This window comes from Rhagoletis pomonella, unplaced genomic scaffold, assembly GCF_013731165.1.
Source record: "Rhagoletis pomonella isolate Grant_MI unplaced genomic scaffold, Rhpom_1.0 Rhpom_scaffold_00004, whole genome shotgun sequence".
In the NCBI taxonomy this organism is placed as follows: Eukaryota; Metazoa; Arthropoda; class Insecta; order Diptera; family Tephritidae; genus Rhagoletis; species Rhagoletis pomonella.
Window position 1 is genome coordinate 62,495,085 of NW_023458558.1, and position 19,920 is coordinate 62,515,004.

Here is a 19,920-nt window from a genome sequence, read left to right on the forward strand (position 1 = left end):
GAAAAGAACCTAAGTATACAACAAAATGAGCTTGTTTTGTCTATTTTCGAGATTGCGGATTTGTGTTTTTATGGTGTCTGGTTGTTTGTGAGAACAATGTGAATTGCGTATTTGAATTTTTACGAATCAACCTACGAACTCATTTTCATTAGCATTATGCGCTTCATTAAACGGAAAAAGTAATGCAGCAGAATTACACTCAACCATACCAGCAGCAACGATTAAAATGATACAGTTAATTTAAGAGGAATGAGAAAAAGTGCGCAAAAAGGCATCAAGAAAAGTTTGTAAAAACTCAAATTGGTTTAGAATCAAGGTGTATCGCTTGTGGCTATTATCTTAGGCTAAAACTGAAAGTGAGATTTGGTTAAGATTCTCTTTTTCTTGAAAAACAAAAAAAAAAGACAAAAGTTAGCGGCTGTTGTCTTGTAAGCTTAAGCCCGAAAAGACATTGATTGATGCGGTTTTTGCATTTTTTTAGCTCTTTTGCTTTTTATTGACCACAACTCTCTGTTGCGACTGTTAGTGCTAGTTATATTTCAAAAACCCACTTCAAAAAAGTAGCCTATAAAAATTGCTAACAATTCTTCAATTGCAAACTGAATGAAAAATGAGTATCTGCAATGAGAAAATTGCTATTTTCCAATCACACGGCATCTAGTCATCGAACCGCCCCCACAGCACAGCGCACGCCGTCTGCCGGCTTTCAAAAAGAGTAGAAAAACCAGCGTAGCAACACAATAGAGACCGCAACATCATACATCAGACATTTTTCTGCCACAACAATTAAACATAGAAACACAGTCGTCAGCAGAAGGCTTAACTTTCACTACATTGCTAGCAAAAAGTCATCAAAAAGTGGATCATACTCAAACAACGCCCACAACCACACTCACAGTTACATATATACAGCCATATTCATTATATTGATTTACCTACACAATAAAAATTCTCCTCCCTTGCAATTTATTCCGACCACATTTTGTGCTCTGCCTTTTTTCCTTATCTTCTTATCATTTTCTCTCTCTATTTTTCTTTGTCTTCCACAGATATGGCCGTTGGGTGACACGACGCATCGCAATCATTACAATTGCCGCCATTTGGCTGCTGGCCGCATTTGTCTCGTTTGTGCCAATCTCTTTGGGTCTGCATCGGCCGGAGCAGCCGTTAATCGTTGAGGATAATGGAAAACGGTATCCCACGTGCGCGCTGGACCTGACGCCAACCTATGCGGTCGTCTCCAGTTGTATCAGCTTCTATTTTCCATGTCTCGTCATGATTGGCATCTACTGTAGGTAAGTAAAATGCTATACATACAAATACAGGGAATAACGATGCAGGAGATGAAGAGAGAAAAATGCGAGAATTGGAATTTAAATCACCCGTTGCTATGCTTTGGGTTCTGCCTTTCCATCTCCCATACATTGGACTAATAGAACACTGCAGAGTGGACTGAGACAACAAAATTGATTGCCATTTCAGTTCGTGACCAAAAAGTAATGTTGTTTGATTCTCAAAGGCGATTAATTACACAAGTTTAAACGATGTCATGGAAAAATGTACTACATTTCGTGGAAGAAATAGTTTCAAGTAGGCAATAGTTTACTACAAAATTAAAATAAAAATGTCTAGTACATGCTCGTATAAAAAAAAATTCCTCCAATAGAATTCATAGATATTTTCTAGTATAGGTAAAGACTACTGGATATGCAAATCCAGCAGAATATTTATACATATGAAGAATTTTGCTAGCTGTCAGCATGTCCCTTAGAAAAGCACGCCTATTAGCATTGCTTTTCATTCATTTTAAATACCATTGAAAAGGCACTACGCTCTAAAAAATCTGTTTAAAAAGGCGACTTTAAATCGAGTATATTTTTGTTTATTTTTAAAACGTTTTGGTAAATTTACACGATGAATATATATTTTTTTCATTTACACATTTTCGTGTATAAAAATCCTTTTTGTTAGCGGATTTACACCATTCTACGGGTGAAATCAAACAGCAGATGTGTTATTGTAGCTTGTACACATTTTCGTAGTAAATTTACGCACACCAAAGAAGCTATATTACGCTCTAAAAAGTCCGAAATTTAAACAAACTATTCGTTGAATAATCAAGCATGTAATTTCGCGAATAATAAGGCAGGAAATCAGTAACCTACCTTTTAGGTAGGAAATCTACACAATTTTTTTTTAGAGTGTAGCCTATAAATAATTTGCATTAGCTGTAATACGCAAAAGTAACCTTGCGATGTTTTTTGGCTGTAATTTAAAAAAAAAATGAAAATCTTTGATTCTTCTTGTGGATTATTTTTATTTGGTCTTTTAATTTTTTTTACATCAAGTCGAGAATATGATGCCATGTAAATGGCCGCCGCCACAGTTGATTGCCATTTGAGCCCTTTTTATGGCATTTTCCATCACTTTGGCCAAAACTTCCGGCGATAGGTCCTCACATTCTTGACGGATATTGTCTTTAAGAGCTCCAAGAGTCTGAGGCTTGTTGACATAAACCCGCAAAAGCCCCACAAAATGAAGTCTGGAGCGGTCAAATCAGGCGATCTTGCTGGCCAGTGCAAATCGCCAAAACGGGAGATTAGGCGCCCGGGAAATGCATCCTTCAGCATATCGGTTGTGGCACGTGCAGTGTGTGCCGTTGCACCGTCCTATTGGAACCACATGTTTTCCAATCCCAATTCATCAAGTTGCGGCAAAAAGAACTCGTTGATCATTGCTCTGTAGCGCTCACCATTCACAGTAACCGTAACTCCTCCAGCGAAAACAGCACACCATACAGTGACTTTGAGCGGGTGTAATGGCTCTTCGTGGGTTACACGCGGATTTTCAATGCCCCAGAAGCGTAAATTTTGCTTATTTACGTACCCGCTAAGATGGAAATGGGCCTCATCACTCATGATTATTTTTGATGAAAAATCATCTTCCTCTTGGTGGCATATCAATATCAGCAATATTCCGCGTTCTGGAGCAGTGTAGCGTAACATTGTTTATTAACGTGTATTTCGCATGTGTTTACTACACAAATGTCAAAACAGAACTGACAGTAGGGGCCAATCGCAGAATTTATAGCATTTTCTGATAGGAGGATTACTTTAGCGCCACCTTGTATTTGTCGCCTCTCAGGGAGAAATAATACCAGAATATGCATTTAAAGTGGTCTAAAAATGCATGTGAAAAAGCAAAGTCGGAATTTTAATGCTATCACCCGTTTGAATTGTTCTATACCGAAAAAATATATTATTTAGAAACCAAAAAATGTTTAGAGGTGGCTCAAAGCGATTAAAGTCTTCCTTGTATGTTATATTGGAAAAAACAACTTTTCGTAGAAATGATACAGAATTCTTGAAAATCAATATTTTTCGATCTCTTCAAATCGCTCCCAATAATAGTACCCAGTTGTTTATTTTACACCTTCATAGTAACTATATTTTAGAGGTCCCCCAAAAACCCCTTAATATGCAATGGAAACCCATTAAAAGTCGTTTGTATTGGGTATTATAACTGGAAGTCTCCTGAAGAGAGTCCGAGTTTTCCGATCAAAAATATTGATTTTCAAAAATTCTATACCACCTCTGACATGAGTTTTTTTCCCATATAAAATACATGGTAAACCATTGACCACCCTAATATGTACACATACAAGACATGTTTTAGGCATGCGTACAAAAACAAGATCAACGGAAATAAGGTCAATTGGCATTATTTCGCATACTGGTGCGACATAAAGTCAATTGACATTATTAGATACCTTTTCAAAGCGAAATAAAGTCAACAAAAATTTGAAAATAAAGTAAATGTTGATATTTCCTCAATCCTGCCTTGGAAATTGGCTCAACAATGCTTAGGGTATGGTGATTCAAAGAAAAAATGTTCTTGCATCGTACGTGAGATATGATGAATGTTGTTACAATAAAGATTGCCCCGTTAATGTTGTTTCCATAGATGAAACAGGTTATTGCCAAATCCTCAGTGTGCTATTGATCAACACAGAATTATGCCAGTGTGCCGTAATGCGGGTATAAACAATTGTTGATTATTTTTATTGTCGTTTAGCTAGACATAATGAGATAAACTTATACACATTTCTGAGATTTATCGTTTTATGAAAAGTGGCCGTAATTTTAGTCAGATTACAGAAATACTTATTTCCAATTCCTTATTCATACTATTTCTAACAAAAACAGTTTACTGACATAAAGAAAAGGAACTTTGTTTATTCCAAAAATACAATTAAACATTTATTTTTACTTATGAAAAGTTTAACAATATATAGGGAAAGTGTCGTCTTTAATAACTGCTCGGCAAATTGGACATAGCGCTTTTGTATGTTTGTCTGCATGCTTTTTAATATGTTAAAAATATTGTTGGAAATCCTTAAAATCTCTGCATGGAACCATGGCTTAATAAACAGGTGAAGTAATAAAACAGCTTCTTCGCTTTATTTTCTGACATTCGGCTGCCTTATAGTCACAATTTATAGGCAAACTTTCAAATAAAGCAGTGTTAAAATCTCTCTCACTCTAATATTACTTCACCTGGTATAATACCATCATGGGTGGGGTGCATGCAATAACACCATACGCAATAATTCCCGTTACTTGGACATTAAAAAACAGTTTCAGAAGTGAGCTAGTGTCATTTTATTGTTATTCTTTTTTCTAAACGGTTATAATGCCACGAGTGCATAATTGCGAAGGGAGGGGACAGGGGCGGCTACGCGAGCGCGAGCGCGACGTCAAACGCGGACCGCCGCGACGCTGGGCACTTTCAAAATTGTAGTCTTACAAATCCGTCCATTTAACTTGTTTGTGTACTACCTTTTGTCAAATGTACTACCTGTGTGCACTATTTTGCTTTATTACTCAATTATTAAGTTTAAAAGTTGGTCTTATTGCTCAACGAGAAATGAAATAAAACAAATTTGTCTTATTTCATATTCAATTGGGAAATAACACAAATTTGCGTTATTACCGTTTGTGTTGTTTTACCTCCCCGAAATACAGTTCTCGAATATTTGTATGGATCTTCGGCTCAGATAACATGAAAAGATCTGCATATATATTTACAAATATTTTTCAAGTTTTCTCAAATAATAAAATAAAATGGTTTGGGGGAGTACCATTAAAAATAGGGGGATCTTTTTTCTGCAAATTGGGCTTTGTATGACCCTTTTTTCTAATGTTTTTAAAGAACATCTTTAAGCACCATACGTATTTAAAATATTTACCACGAGTACTATAGCCCCAAAAGCTTCCGCTTTATTCGTTTAAATAAATCGCCTCCTAGTTCTATTGTTGTTAGCTTGTACATATATATATATATATATACCAGTTTGGGCGATTGTGTTTTTTATTGTGGTTGTTGTTAGTAATGACGTGTCGATTATTATGCTTCATTATCCTACGAAGCACATACATATGTTAATGTGTAATTATGTACAATATATGTTCGTATGTATTTAGTTGTGGTCTTAAGCATGTAAGTGCTCGTATGTGCACACATGCTCATTATGTATGTATATACTCATATTTAATGGCGCACGTTGCTCATACGCCACGTGTGGTCATATAAATAAAAGGAAAACTTATGTAACACATGTTGCAAGGTACATTAAATGCTAGTGTTGACATCTTCTATTTTGGCATTCAGCACGCTTAGCATATAAATAAATACTTAAAGTAGATTCCTGAGACTTTGACCTTAACTATGTACAAGGAAATATGTATGTATGTACATTAGACCGTATAAAGATGTATGGACAAAAAAAATTTAATTTCTTTCAAGCGATTTTGAACACTCTGAAAGGAAAGTCCAAATTTTTTTGACAACGGCTAAATCGGCGTTTTTCTACCACTTTTTTTATTTGATATCCGATTTCTATAAATTATACACCATTGCAACGGTATTAAAAAAGTCTAAATGCTTCCTCCATTACGTTATTACTAATAGTTAGCCGTTGTTTAAAGTAAATTTGTTATCATTTTTCTTAAAAATCGGTTATAACTTGATATTCAGATTATATTTCTGACACATAATAGGAGAAACTCGGCCAAACACTAACATATGTATGTGTAAGCGCCAATCTATCAATCATTATTAATAATAGGTATATTCGTTTAAAATCTAAAGTAAAAAGTATCCACAGAAAAATTCATGCGAAATGTTTTCTTTTCTCTCACAAGAAAAAAATATGCAGAATAGTTCGCGAACAGAAAATTTCCAGAAACTTGCAAGTTCGACAAACAGCTGATAGAATTTTTGTTAACAATTCAATTTCAATTTCAATTTTGTGGATTCTTGAAACCAACCAGCTGTATTTTATCAGCTGATGGCACGATTATCGAATAACCGATTATAATCGGTTATTTTCATTGGGTTAACGATTTAATTGTATCGAATTTTTCCGTTCGATTAATAGAGCGATTAACCGATTAATTTTTCAAAATAATCGAAAAGAAACCATCAAAAATTTACTAATTTACTCACACAATAATGTATGAATTATTCTCGTATTCTGCAAATTTTTAAATGATATTTTTGCCAAACACCGCAACACAAGCTTAACCTAAGTAGCTACTAAAGAATCACAATCCAGGTATGCACATATTTTCATTTTATTTTCCAAATTCGGTGTTGCGCATTTTCTTCTTTTTAATATGGAAGAAAATAAGCAACGCCATTACCAAACAGAAAAACAGCAAAAAATCAGCGGTAAGTGCCAGATACTTCAGTCTTGGAATTTTTCATACAAAAATTTAACGGGCAACAAAACTGCATACTGAAAATCTTTCTAAGTAATGTAATTAAAAAGTTTGATATAGTTATGTTTATACGTTTTTTTGCTAAAGAATAAGCTATAAAAAAATAACTAAAATTAAACAACGAAAAAAAAAATTGTCGTGCGCTATAATTTTGACACGGGGTTTATGTAAGTCAGTTTTTTTACTTATAAATGGTTTTTATTAATTTTCGATTTTAATCGAAATGACCGATTAATCGGTTAATTTCTTACGATTAATTGCAATCAAATGCTTTCGATTAATCAATTAACCGATTAATTGATTATTAAATTTTTTTGCCATCACTAATCAGCTGCCGAAAAAAATTTACTTTCCTGAGATACCCTCCTAGTGAGTATTCAAGATCGCTTGGAACGAATTGAACGCTTTTTTTTTGTGATACGGTCTAATGTACTCATACATATGTATATACATAGATGTGCATAGGCATGTTGGTGTCAGATAATAAACTTGGTTTCTACATTTGCTGCATGCGCTGGCTCAAAATATAAACAGACTACGCTGTATTAAAATAACTAATGAAGGTTTTTTGTAACTATTTTGCTATTTTTTTTTTACTTTATATTGTTTCTCTTTTAGCTCTGGCGCTTGTTAAGTGGAATATATGTATAGTTAACACAACCGGCCACTACTTCCGCACTTTTTTGCATTCATTTGTATTTAATTTCAGTCCTTTTTTTGTTTAGTGTTGTGGATTTCTTATTTTATATTTTCACTCTCACAAATCTTGGCATATATTTTACACGTTTTTCGCACGCTTATATGTAGGTAGATTTATGTAAGTACATACTACACTACTCTTTAACCTTTTTCCTAGATTTTCCGAATAACTACATATAATTACGGTGACTATTCGTACCGATTTTGGCGCTGAATTTTTTCAAAAGTCGGGCTTTTTTTATGAAAGTTTAGCTCGTTATCTAACAAGGACCATGTAAGTCAAAATGTCAAACTTTGTACATAAAGAAATTAGCAAAATTTGACAAAGTTTCATTAAAATTTTGAGCCTTTTAATTAGAACATCCATACATATGCTGATTATGATATGATTCGCTTATATAATCGTCATGGAAATATTTATAATTTTGACTGGTGAGACATGTCATTACAATTGGCTTAAAGTATGTAAGTGTCATGGTTTTATGGCTTTATTTCCTTTATTTTCTTGACATTCCGCCAAATTTTCAAATAGCGTAGTCTCAGATCTTTCTTCTCTCTCTCTCTCTTATTACTACCCATGGCATAATTTCACCATGATAAAGTATGAAGTAAAAGTTATATGTTACTACTAAATTCTAGATAATTAAGACACTTTAAAATTTATGTTATTTTCCTCTTCCACATGGAATGACCTTTATGTGGTAACCAAAGCAACTAATGGTGATTTCGTTTCTTCCAAAAATGTTGCCCACACCCGGTGCAAAATGTGTTTAATGTTACACTCAACCAGTGATCGGACTTCTACCACATTATGATAGATCAGCCACTTTTTTAAGCATCTACCACTCAAGGTCAGAAATCTACCACATATTCGCGTTTTTGAGTAGTTTAATTTTTGCTTGGCATAATTTTCCAAATTTCGAGAGCAAAAATTGTCCAACACTAAACACGATATGGTAACAAGAATGATATAATACAAGATTCCGGATTCCTGGCGCGATGAAATTTCTCAAGCAAAAGTAAACAAAGCCGAATGTGAGGATAAGATAAACTGTAAAACAATAAATTTTCTAAATTTTTAGACAGAAAACGCGGTTTTATTTGATTAAATTGGAAAATGTATGATTTATAAAAAGAACTAAGTATTGGCAAATTTAAGTGCATCTAAGGTTTCTGAGGCGTTGTTTACTTTTACTTGAGAATTTTCAAATTCAGCAAATCCCAACTAGCTGTTTCTGGAACGTGCCTCATTTGTTCGCTACTTCGTGATGTGATAAAGAGAAAAGCTGGCAGCACTCCACAAGGTTGCAATAGTATCTTAAAATATGTTCGAAAAATATCCTAATATGAATAGAACTGCTTTACACTGTCAATGAAAAAAATTGCTAAAACTCAACGGAATTTTTAGCAACTTCAATCTTTCACTTTATTATACTAAAATAAAATTTTTTTAGAGTCTAATTAAAAAGTTTGCCATTTAGGTGAAACCTTGCATCGTTTTTTTAATTTTTGTAGAAAGTTTGATCCAAACCCAGAGATCTACCACATTTTTTTGAAATCTACCACATTTTTTTCCCAGATTAACCACACAGAATTTTTTTAAAAGTCCGATCACTGCACTCAACCCTGTAAAAAGGCATGTTTTTGCCTTCTTGTCCTTGTCTAGATCACGCGTTTCATAATATTGTCTTTTCAAACAACCATCTGATAATTAGGGCATCTCCCCTGACAAAGCTTCGCAGGGCAGAGGATGTGCCGTTTCTTGCCTTACAAGAGTGTGATATTTAAAGAAACGAACACAAAATTTTCTCACCCTTTGCCTTTAATCTGGAATCGAACACAAAAAGAGAAACGGGCAATCGAAAGGCGACATTTTTTGCTAGAAACGAAATCACCATAAATATTAAAGAACTTTAATTGTTTGTTTGTGGTTTCAACGATCTTCAGCTTATTTGACACGGAAAGGGTAAAAGTTTGATACACCGTTTAGTACTGTTCCATATAATAGACATGTATGTACGTAAATTAGGATCTTGATGTAGTTGAGTATTTCAATATTTCACCGAAACAGCTTTTTTGTTGAATTTTTCCGAAATCTATTTTCATAACTTTTCCCACTTTTCATTTAGCTTCGCACAACATTCGTAATTTTTTTCATTTCCCATAAAAAAATAAATTTATGACTGCAAAGATTGCACATCATCTATATGTGCATGTGTATGTAGTATTAGAGTGGTCCAAAATAAGTAAAGTCGGAATATTAATGCTCTCACCCCAAGGATTGTTCTATATAGAAAAAAATACACCCATATACTTTTATTTTTTTATATCAAAACAACATTGCAAGTTGACAAAAACGTTGAAAAATATTTAGAGGTCGCTTAAAGTGCTCAAAGTTTTCCATGTATTTCATATGTACTGTATTCATACTTTTCTTGGAACTGGTATCGATTTGTTGAAAATCAATATTTTGCGATCCGGAAAACTCCGGTTCTCTGCAGGAGACTTCCAATAACAATACCCAATTTTTTATGTAACCATATTTTAATAGTACAGCTTTTTTATTTATCCTCCCATTGCACTTTCTGGCATTTTCTAGGGGTTTTGACGAACCTATAAAATATAGTTGCTATGAAAAAATGGTTAAAAAAAATGATTGCGGAAAAATAGTTTTCCGGTCGACATATATTTATTTTCACGAATTATATAACATTTCTAAGAAACGTTCTTTTTCCCCTTATCAAATACATGGAAATCTTTAAGCGCTTTGAGCGACCTCTAAAAACTTTTTGATTTAAAATTAAAAAAATGGAACCACCCTAGTATGTACGTATACATGCCCACATTAAAATGCGCCAGACAAGTAATTCTTTTTTGCCCTGTTTCCTTCCTTTTTTTGTTCTCATTTCTATTATTTGCTTCATCCGGTTTTGCAATATATTCGTTTGTACAAATAACTAGTTTCAAACTTTTTTGCCAGCATTGCGGTTTTCAAATGTGCCAAAAGTTTAAAAACATTCCTTTGTACATATTTTTCATTGCCATCTGCCTTATTAAACATTTTGATACTTTTTTCCTCGAACTCTTTTCTCATCAAAATTTTAAGAGCTCATTTACGCACAATTTTAACTAAATATCACTTGCCTATTCACATATCGCTTGGGGCTTAAAAGTTTAGTTATAAATTTTTAAATTAGTATTGAATACCAAAGCGCAGGCGTGTGCGATAGAAAAGTGTTACGAAATACATATTTTTGCATACTGTTTTCCTAAATAACTTGTCAAATAATTATCGACGATATTGTGTGAAAGGCTGAAGTCCTCTCTAAATGAACTGATCCAGAGTTATGACTGTGGCTTCAGTCCTAGTAAATCCGCCATTGGCCAGATTTTCACACTGCTTCGAACCCGGAAAAATACCTTAGTATGCTAATCGACACATATTGCCTTTTATTGACCTTAAGACTTGTACAACAAAAGTCGTCTCTGGCAGCCAAGACTAAATTGTATATACACACAAAATAATATGGATATGTGGAGTCACGTTAGGCACTACTTTCAGCTTTTGTAAATTGGGAGGGAGGAGGGTCCTCGGCATTCGCGTCTAAACGAGATTTTAAGCAAGTAAACAGAAGGTCGTTTGACTTCTTTACACGACATCTTTGACTTGGTATCCGTGGATGTTTTTCAAGGACGCCCAAGAACACAATCGGAGGACCATATGGAGAGTGATCCCAAGTGAGAAGAATAGGAACCTGACCTTAAAATAAGATGCAATGAAATTGGCTATGTTAAAAACTTTAGTGACTTATTTTTAGAATATTTGGATTTGCTAGATCGGAAGCCGTACAGGTATGCGATATCTGTACTCTTTATCCTGGCGACCGATGCAGCCGAGTAATGTCTCCTTTCTCCTTTGTGGCATTCACTCTAAATCCTAAGGCCTTGCGCGCGCATGGAGCAGATAGGTGGGCAGATTAATATGGTGGCGCTAAGGCAGAGGTACCGTAGAAGGACCTGGAGAGGTCTTAGGAATTATATTTCAAGTCTTGAATAGTCGGAAGGCAGTATTCGGTTGGACGTATTTTGCATGTTCATAGATCTATAAGAAATAGCTTTGAGGTCAAGTTCTCATTGCCTATATAGCCTCGACATATGCGGTCCCCTGAACTCTTCTCAGTTTTATATAATCATACTCGTACTGTATGTAGGACACAGATTTCCGTCAACGAACTGATTGGGCCTTATCAGTGTGGCTTTAAACCTGGTAAATGCAACTAAATATAGTTCAGAAATAAAGCTATTTCAAACCTATTTCGATTGATATCCATATTATAATAAATTTTTAAACAGGTAGAAACACTCTTAAAATACCTCAAAAATATATCTAGCGTTCATACTAGAGATTTCTTTACACTCTTTCATTTGGTACCAACATTTTATTATTTAATATATCTAACTTGTGTACAACTTACCTAAATTCGAAATCTCAAACAGGTGGCAACTCTTTTCAAAATATTTTCAAACTAAAACCTTCTGCAATCTCTTTTGTCTGACACCCAAATTTTGATACATATGTATGTATGTATTTTAGTTACCTAATTGCCTTAATTTAAGTTTAGTTGCATTTTTCAAAAACATGCAAACACTCCTAAATATATTGCAGAAGTAAAATCCTTTCAACCTCATTTCGATTGATACCATCTTTTTTTAAGTCATCCAACTTATTAAGTAATTTGAGGGCCACTTTATAAAAACCTGTCAAGCCTCTTCTAACATTCTTAATGTTCAAAGTAAAGATTTCTTAACACTCTCTTTCTTGGCATCCGTATTTTCACACGTTCCAAAGTCGTTCCGAGCTAAAAGATTCTCGAATATCCTAACATTCTACTGCTTTTCTTCTTCTTATTTGGCGCATATCCATACACTGCGATACATATCTTAATTAACTGATGCATTAAGTCTAATTTGTTTTTTTAAATATGCAACCCCGCTTAAATAACGACTTTTTAAACCCCTACTATTCATACACATATTTTTATAATTCATTTAAATTATTAAATTATTTGCATATAATAATATATTGTTATGCGCAAAACCATTTTCAAAGAAAACTAAAATAAAAATTTACGCCAGTTTTGCAATCGCTTAAAACTTGCACTTTATTATACTAAAATTTAATGGGCTTAAAAAACTTGTACATTTGTAATGTATCCATTTTACTCAACTTCCGTTTAGAAAAGATTCATAACTCAAGTGATTGTTGAGTGCACCTATAATACTATACTTAAATATTGCGCGATACTCAGAGCTGCCATTGATTTTTTTTTAATTTTGTTTTTTGAGATGGCATTTTTGAGATGGACTTTTTTTTACCAAAAAATTTGAATGTGAAAAATTTTTCAAGAAAAAAAATTAAAAAAATATTTCTTTTCATAGAGAATTTTAAATGTGTGTATGTGTGATTTTTTTCAAATTTTTTCCTCGCTCCGTTCGCGAGATATTTGGAAAACTATTAAATCGATTTGTTTTTTTTTTTGTTCTGAAAAGTTTCTAAAAATGTATTAATCAAGCTAAAATTTCATATTTATTAATTATTTATGTTTGTCCATCAACCCTCAAAAATTGTAAACAAATCAAACACATGAAGTCTGAACCCCGTCCATTTGGGTATGGAACGCCTCATATATAGATTCTCTCATACGTCTGAATACACTAAGAAACGTTACTGAAACTTCGCCTATGCTCTCTCGTCGCTCACATACCTTCTGAACCTCTGGAGATAAGAAGTTGAACGGAGCCACCGGTAAACTTCAACATGGATGGGTCCGTACCACTGTAGTGTTTTTAGGGCAATGCAACTGACTTTTCGACGTCGGTAATGACATCTACTCTTATATCCAATCCGAAATCAGTGCCTTGGCCCCGCTCATAGTGCGCCTGACCTCTCTTTCCGTTGCCTTTTATTTTTCCTAAACATATTTATGTATATGGCCCTTACGATATTGCAGGCAACTGCGTAGCAAATGGTCTGACTAATAAAGGCGCTTTCGAGTTGGTCTCACGCCGGATCCTACTTTGTAGAGATCACCTCAAACTATCTCCTAAGCTGCCAAACTCGTCTTCTTAAGTATATAAATTCAAAATTTGTAACTTTGGAATTGAAGTTTGGATGCGCTGGTGTTTAAACGCCGCACTTTTACATTCCAGCAAAAGCTGAAGAAACATTTTGTTTTAATTTGTTGGAAAAATATTATGTGAAGTCTCTCTTGGAACTAAATCAATTAGTATGGGACCACCCATCGAATATGGAATTAATAATCTTCCTAATTATTTGAAGTCGGTAAAAAATTAGTTGTTCCTTGTAAAAATTCATCAATTTGTTGCTCTTTGAGCCTTGACACAGTTATGAAATCAAAATACCGACTGAAATACAGATTTAAAGGGATTAATTTATATCCATAGATATTTTTGTTTTTACCTACAAATCAAGTATTGATTTTTGGCATTTTTAAGCTTATTTTACTTTTCTCTGAAAAGTTCTGGTGACATTACTACCCACTCCTCTTGGTATACTCCTTGACATCATGGCTGTCTATAAATTTATGAATAGCTGGCATAAGCAACATCATTTCCCATTGTGCTTTAAAACTAAAAAACAATTGTATATAAGTATAAATTGTTAGCTGGATTAATTCATCTACTCTTATTCCTCTGTTTGTATTGCATATATATATGCAATAATCCGAACACATTTTATTCTATATGCTTAAGTGAGTAGGTATATTTTCACCTTTTCACAACTTTATGCCCATATGCATTTATTTTCTCGCAAAATTTTATTTTCTCTTAATCTTTTACAATATATTTCAATTTTCTCTAGAGTTTATTCCATATTTCAGAGGAAATTGCTAACTTTCAAGGCTACGGCGATTAAATGCATTATTTATTTAATTTTTATTCCGCACACTAATGCACATAAAGCTATAACGCGATGATACTGTCCAACTGTTCTGATCTACCTACCGCACCCTCCCTCACGGGCGGCTATTACCTGCCTACAATTTGGAAAATAGCGCGCCATCGTTTGCTCGAGCACGTATTGCATGTGTAAATATTGCAAATGGCTAGATGCAGCCGTGCATTGGTGTGCGAATGCCCCTGTTGCACTTATTACCATGGACGCGTGTTTGCCCACTCAGGCACATAAAATTGCTACTAATGCCTTTTACCCACCAACTCTGATGACGACTATGGCTCGCTACAAATTGGCTAATGCAATGTACTAACATCGCAAAGTGGATTGCTGGCACACCTTATGCCACATATTGCAGCAAAATAGTGAAAATAGTGCAACATCGCTTAATGGTAAATCTATGTATATGTTGCAACAACGGACACATCCATTTATGTACCAGTATGTATGTATGTATGTACGTACTTGCATACTTTTCCGATCAAACCTTTTTGACTTCAGGCCGTTTTGTGCTAGTTTTTAGGGAAAAAGACAAACGGCTATTCTTAGACCAGCGAATGAGCAAGAATAGCACAGTTGCCAATTCCGTTTCGAAACTTGCCCAAATTTCCTATTGCAAGAGCGGAGAGAAAATGAATTCGGCAAGTAATAGGTGTGGCTGTTGCACGAATAACGCGCCAGTCCGACCTCTTTCCGCTTGCAACAATTTTCAATTTCCTTTCCAAGCGCTAGCAAACCATAAACGAACATACGCTAGCCCTTACAAATATTAGTAGTTACATATATACTACCTACGGATCTTTGAGTGGTACAATAGAAAAATGGCTCACTGAATAGAAAATAAAGGTATTTTTGTACCTTTATATTTATGCATGCACAAAGCTATATACAAATTCAATTTCCTCTACGGAGGCTTAAAAAATTAAAATTAAATCGTTACTATCATAGTCGAAGATATCACATATAAATTTCTGTACCGATTGAAGTCGGTTAAAGCGTGTCGCACATCATCGATTTTGGGTATAGTTAGGATGACAAAAAAATTATTTTAATTTAGAGGAATCTGTACTTTGCCCCTAAACCGTCTGCAATCGCGACCAAAATTTATATGATATCTGTGTTCGTGGTACCGATTCAGGGGATGAGACTGAAAACCATCGTTCATTTGGGTTTTTAAGGGCCACCCTAATGCATATAAGTTCATAAAGCGAACGCATATAAATGATGAAAAGAAAATAAACTCTTTACTTCTTCGCTCCAACTAGCAAAAAAGCTTATCAGCTCAAAGCCGAGGGTGTTCAGAAACGGGTTGTAAAGTAAAAATTATTAGTTAAGGTTGAAACAACTTTCGATGCAATGAGCTGTGGCATATCTGCAAGGTTTGCTGTCCCACAGGACCTAAGAGTTTTCCCGTTCAAACGGGGTTCTTGATATTCCTACCGTGTTCTTTCTAATTCATCTACCTTTTTTTGATACACCTGTTGATACACATAGGATATCTGGGGCGCTTAAACAGTTTTTCGCTTCTTTGTATGCATACTTAACCCCATCCTTTACTAAGTCATGTAAAAGTAAATTCGTAGGGGGTATCCAACTATCTTGATTCCAGCGCCATCTGCCGGTATCCAACACTTGAGAAAGATTTCGGTACCTAATACTTACTTTTCGGTGCCCAATAGAAGATCTGTAAAAAAATCTGCATAGATTTTATTTCCACCATGATTATGTTTCACAATTTTTCAGGCTTACAAAGATAACATCGTCCGATTCATCTACCAAAAAAAAAAGGTTTCACTCGGATTTTAATAGGCTAGGCTCCCCTGAACCGCTTCTCTTTTTGGCCTTTATGCGTTCTTATTGGAAGCATAAACATTTCAGTACCGAGCATCGAAAGTATTGGATACTTTTAAATCGGTACCGAGAGTTGATCAATATCTAAAATTATCGACTCGCACATCACTACGGCAATTTTTTTCCAGAATCAGTTCTTATCAAAATGTTAATTTCCGTTAAGCCAGGTCGTACAATATAGGCGGTTTCTTAATATATCCCATCTGTCGGCATCATTTTTTGCTAAAGCTTTTTTTTACTTTTGTGTTGAGGTGTAGATGCACACAATCTATTCGGACACCCCACTCGTGGGCATCCGATATATAACTGACTGTGGGTACAGCAGCGGTTTTCCAGTTGAAACCCAGCATTTCAAAACAAAGCCTCACAAAATACTGAAGGCTTTTAAATTCAAATGTAAGGTCTGTGGGAATAAATGGGACTCCTAACAGAAACACATCTTCTCCTTTATCACATCCAGTAAAAATTTTGTCTTCAATTATATTGGGCATCATTTCATTTGCTACCAATCTTGTTCAGTGTTGCCGTTTTTTTCCTCACTGTAAATTTAGACACCATTTCCCATAAGTATTTGTAAGTTGAAGGAAATTTTTTTTTTCATTTTTATACGAGCTATTATAACATTTTTGTAACAGTTGACTGCTCATCCTCCAAGCAAGAAATTTTCCCTTATTCTCGTCAGTTCGAAAAATTAAATTTTTAGCTATATAAACGTGCATTTAATAACACCAAGTAGTTAACAAATTTTAAAAAGTTTCCAAATTGACAACCATGTCGATGACTAATTTTCAACTATAACTTGACAGCACTTTCAGTTATATGTCGTTAAGCGAGAATTCAAACAAACTGGAAATAGACATTTTTCTTGAAGGCGTAATTTACAGACAAATATGTACAAGTTTTTGAGAATTCTTTTAATTTCATAGATAGTTCCCAATCCAACAGTTTTATAGAAAAATATTGTAACCATAATAACAGGAAATAACAATTGACTGAAGTAAATGTAACAGGTCGAAATTAGTTTAAATTAGTAATTAGTAGTAGTACATTTTTTGCATGTATTATTTGTGGTAATCTAATCGAGTAATAAACATCGAACATGCGGAAACTTTGGCCCGTATGTAGTTGTAGTCAGTAATTTCCCATTCTTTGAAATCGATCTAGGAAAAAAGGCGAGTAGTTATAGTCAAAATTAAGTCGACACAAAAGTTAGTTGCAGCTTTTTTCACAGATGTCCCATTGAAAATTATGTCAGAAAGCTGCAAATAACTTTAGAGTCGACTCAATTTTGATCATAACTACGGGCCTTTGTTTCCCAAATCCGTGTCTAAGGATGGAAAAGTACTGACTACATGTAAATAAGTTTAGTATGGGGCCGCGTTTGTTTAATATAGATGCAATGTGTAAAAATGTCCGCTCTTTTCGGAGGATATATTTGGATAGAGTTTTCGACTTTTGTGAATACTTTAAAGGGTAAGGCAGTGGCAACACTGATCTTGTTCCATTATTAATGTTGGGTGGTTCAATTTAGCGAAAAAATAATATAAAGTGCTCCAATTTTTAACTGACTTAATCCAAACTTATGGTTCTCTGAACGTATGCCGTCTATGGGACTCTCATCCCTCTTTAGTTTACAAAAGGGCATTCCATTTAGCTTAGCTTAGCTTTAGCACGGGAGGTGACACGAACACTGGTAAACACTCACCTCTTTCAGATTATTATGAACACCTACTTTGGTAATGTCTCCACACCAAATACAATCTCATGCAACTTATGGTTCCGAAGTTATAGCTGATTAAAAAGTTTACACCTATGGGATGTGCCACGCCCCTTTTCATAGCCCACTTTTTTATACTTTATGTTATGTCCGTGGTTACTCTCTAGTAACCAGTCAAAGTCCCATGAAAATCCTTCTAGTAGTTCCGGCAATTAGCGAGTTCAAACATACAAACAGGCAGACAAAAATTCTAAAAATGGTCCAAATGTATTCAATTATATTCCCTACATTCTGCTAAAGAAATTTTCAATGTAAAGATGCTACTTTTATACAGTTGTGTTAAGGTTCTGGTAAACGATGAGAATGATTCTGATGAGAATGGGAATTCACTCTCATTCTCACCGCCTAATTAGTAATGTTTACTCCACGATGAAAGTATTTATCCATTCTCATAAGAGTGAATTACTATTCTCATGAGAATTATTATCATCGTTTACCAGTAACCTTTATAGTAAGATATATCGAAAAGTGACTTTTGTACTGATGGTATGCACTTTTCACAGAGACTAGGTTCTGATGTTAGAATCCATCGGTACTTACATAAAAACGACCACTTATATTAATTCTAACATCGCAATCCCAATACGTAACTCTACTAAAAAGTGATTTATGCGGTTAGATTTAACATGGTCTAGTAATTATTCTGAAAGTTTTAAATTGAGTGTATTGAATATAATAAGCCGTCGATATAAGTATACTATATATATAACCATGGATGCATAACTAAATAAGCATACATATTTTCTTTTAAAATAATTTGCAATCTTCATAAGTTTAATTAATATATCTTAAAACTTCGATTATTTCAGACTTTACTGCTACGCTCAGAAGCATGTTAAATCGATTAAGGCGGTCACACGCCCCGGCGAAGTGGCCGAAAAGCAACGCTACAAGAGTATACGTCGCAACAAAAATCAACCGAAAAAGTTCAAAGTACGTAACCTGCATCACAGTTCGCCCTATCATGTGTCCGATCACAAGGCTGCCGTAACAGTGGGCGTCATTATGGGTGTCTTCCTCATCTGTTGGGTACCATTCTTCTGTGTCAACATCGTAGCCGCTTTCTGCAAGACCTGCATCGGTGGTCAAACCTTCAAAATACTCTCGTGGCTAGGCTACTCCAACTCAGCTTTCAATCCAATAATTTACTCAATTTTCAACAAAGAATTTCGTGATGCTTTCAAACGCATACTCACCACACGAAATCCATGGTGTTGTCGACAAGAAGTTGGCAATATACATCCGCGCAATAGCGACCGCTTCGTAACTGATTATGCGGCGAAAAATGTGGTGATGATGAATTCGGGCCGCTCGTCGGCCGAAATCGAACAAGTGTCTGCGATTTGACCAAAACGCACCGCTTCGGCGTTGGTGTGCTGTGTATCCAGTGCAGATGCTGCATCGCTGACGACGACATACGTTCCGTGAGATTCGGTGACGGTGGCAACCACGACCATCGTGGAAGCTGTGCAGGTTGTGACGGAAATGGAAACGGAATTGGTTTAAATTTGCTGAATTTTCAAAAGGGCATGGAGGAGGAGGTGGTGAAAGCAGTAGGCAGTGTTCGCTTATACATATGTATATAGGCAGAGATTTTGAAGGTGCTTATGTAAAAATAGTGGAAGGTAATTGTGTGAAAAGCGAATTTTGCGCGCCACTAATGGTGCTGCCGAAGGACACGGGCGAATCAGTGAAGGTGAGTGACCGACCGACTTACAGACCATTAAACAGTTAGTAACAGGGATAAAACAGGGTGAGCAATATAGAGCTAATGAGACTTTTGTAAACCAAAATGGACACTGTATGCATGTGTGTATGTTTGTAGGCATATATGT

At 34.9% G+C, this 19,920-nt stretch overlaps 1 protein-coding gene across 2 annotated transcripts in view; it reads left to right on the forward strand.

Moving 5' to 3' along the window:
* Nucleotides 1–19,519, forward strand: part of LOC118737940 (dopamine receptor 1) — a 122,240-nt gene extending 102,721 nt beyond the window's left edge. For both annotated transcript variants that reach the window (XM_036468768.1, XM_036468769.1), the window contains exons 5-6: nucleotides 1,050–1,295; nucleotides 18,895–19,519. In XM_036468768.1, the coding sequence (XP_036324661.1) occupies nucleotides 1,050–1,295; nucleotides 18,895–19,432 (784 nt within the window). In that variant the 3' untranslated portion in view covers nucleotides 19,433–19,519. The remainder of the gene's footprint in view (nucleotides 1–1,049; nucleotides 1,296–18,894) is intronic.
* The last annotated feature ends 401 nt before the right edge of the window (nucleotides 19,520–19,920 follow it).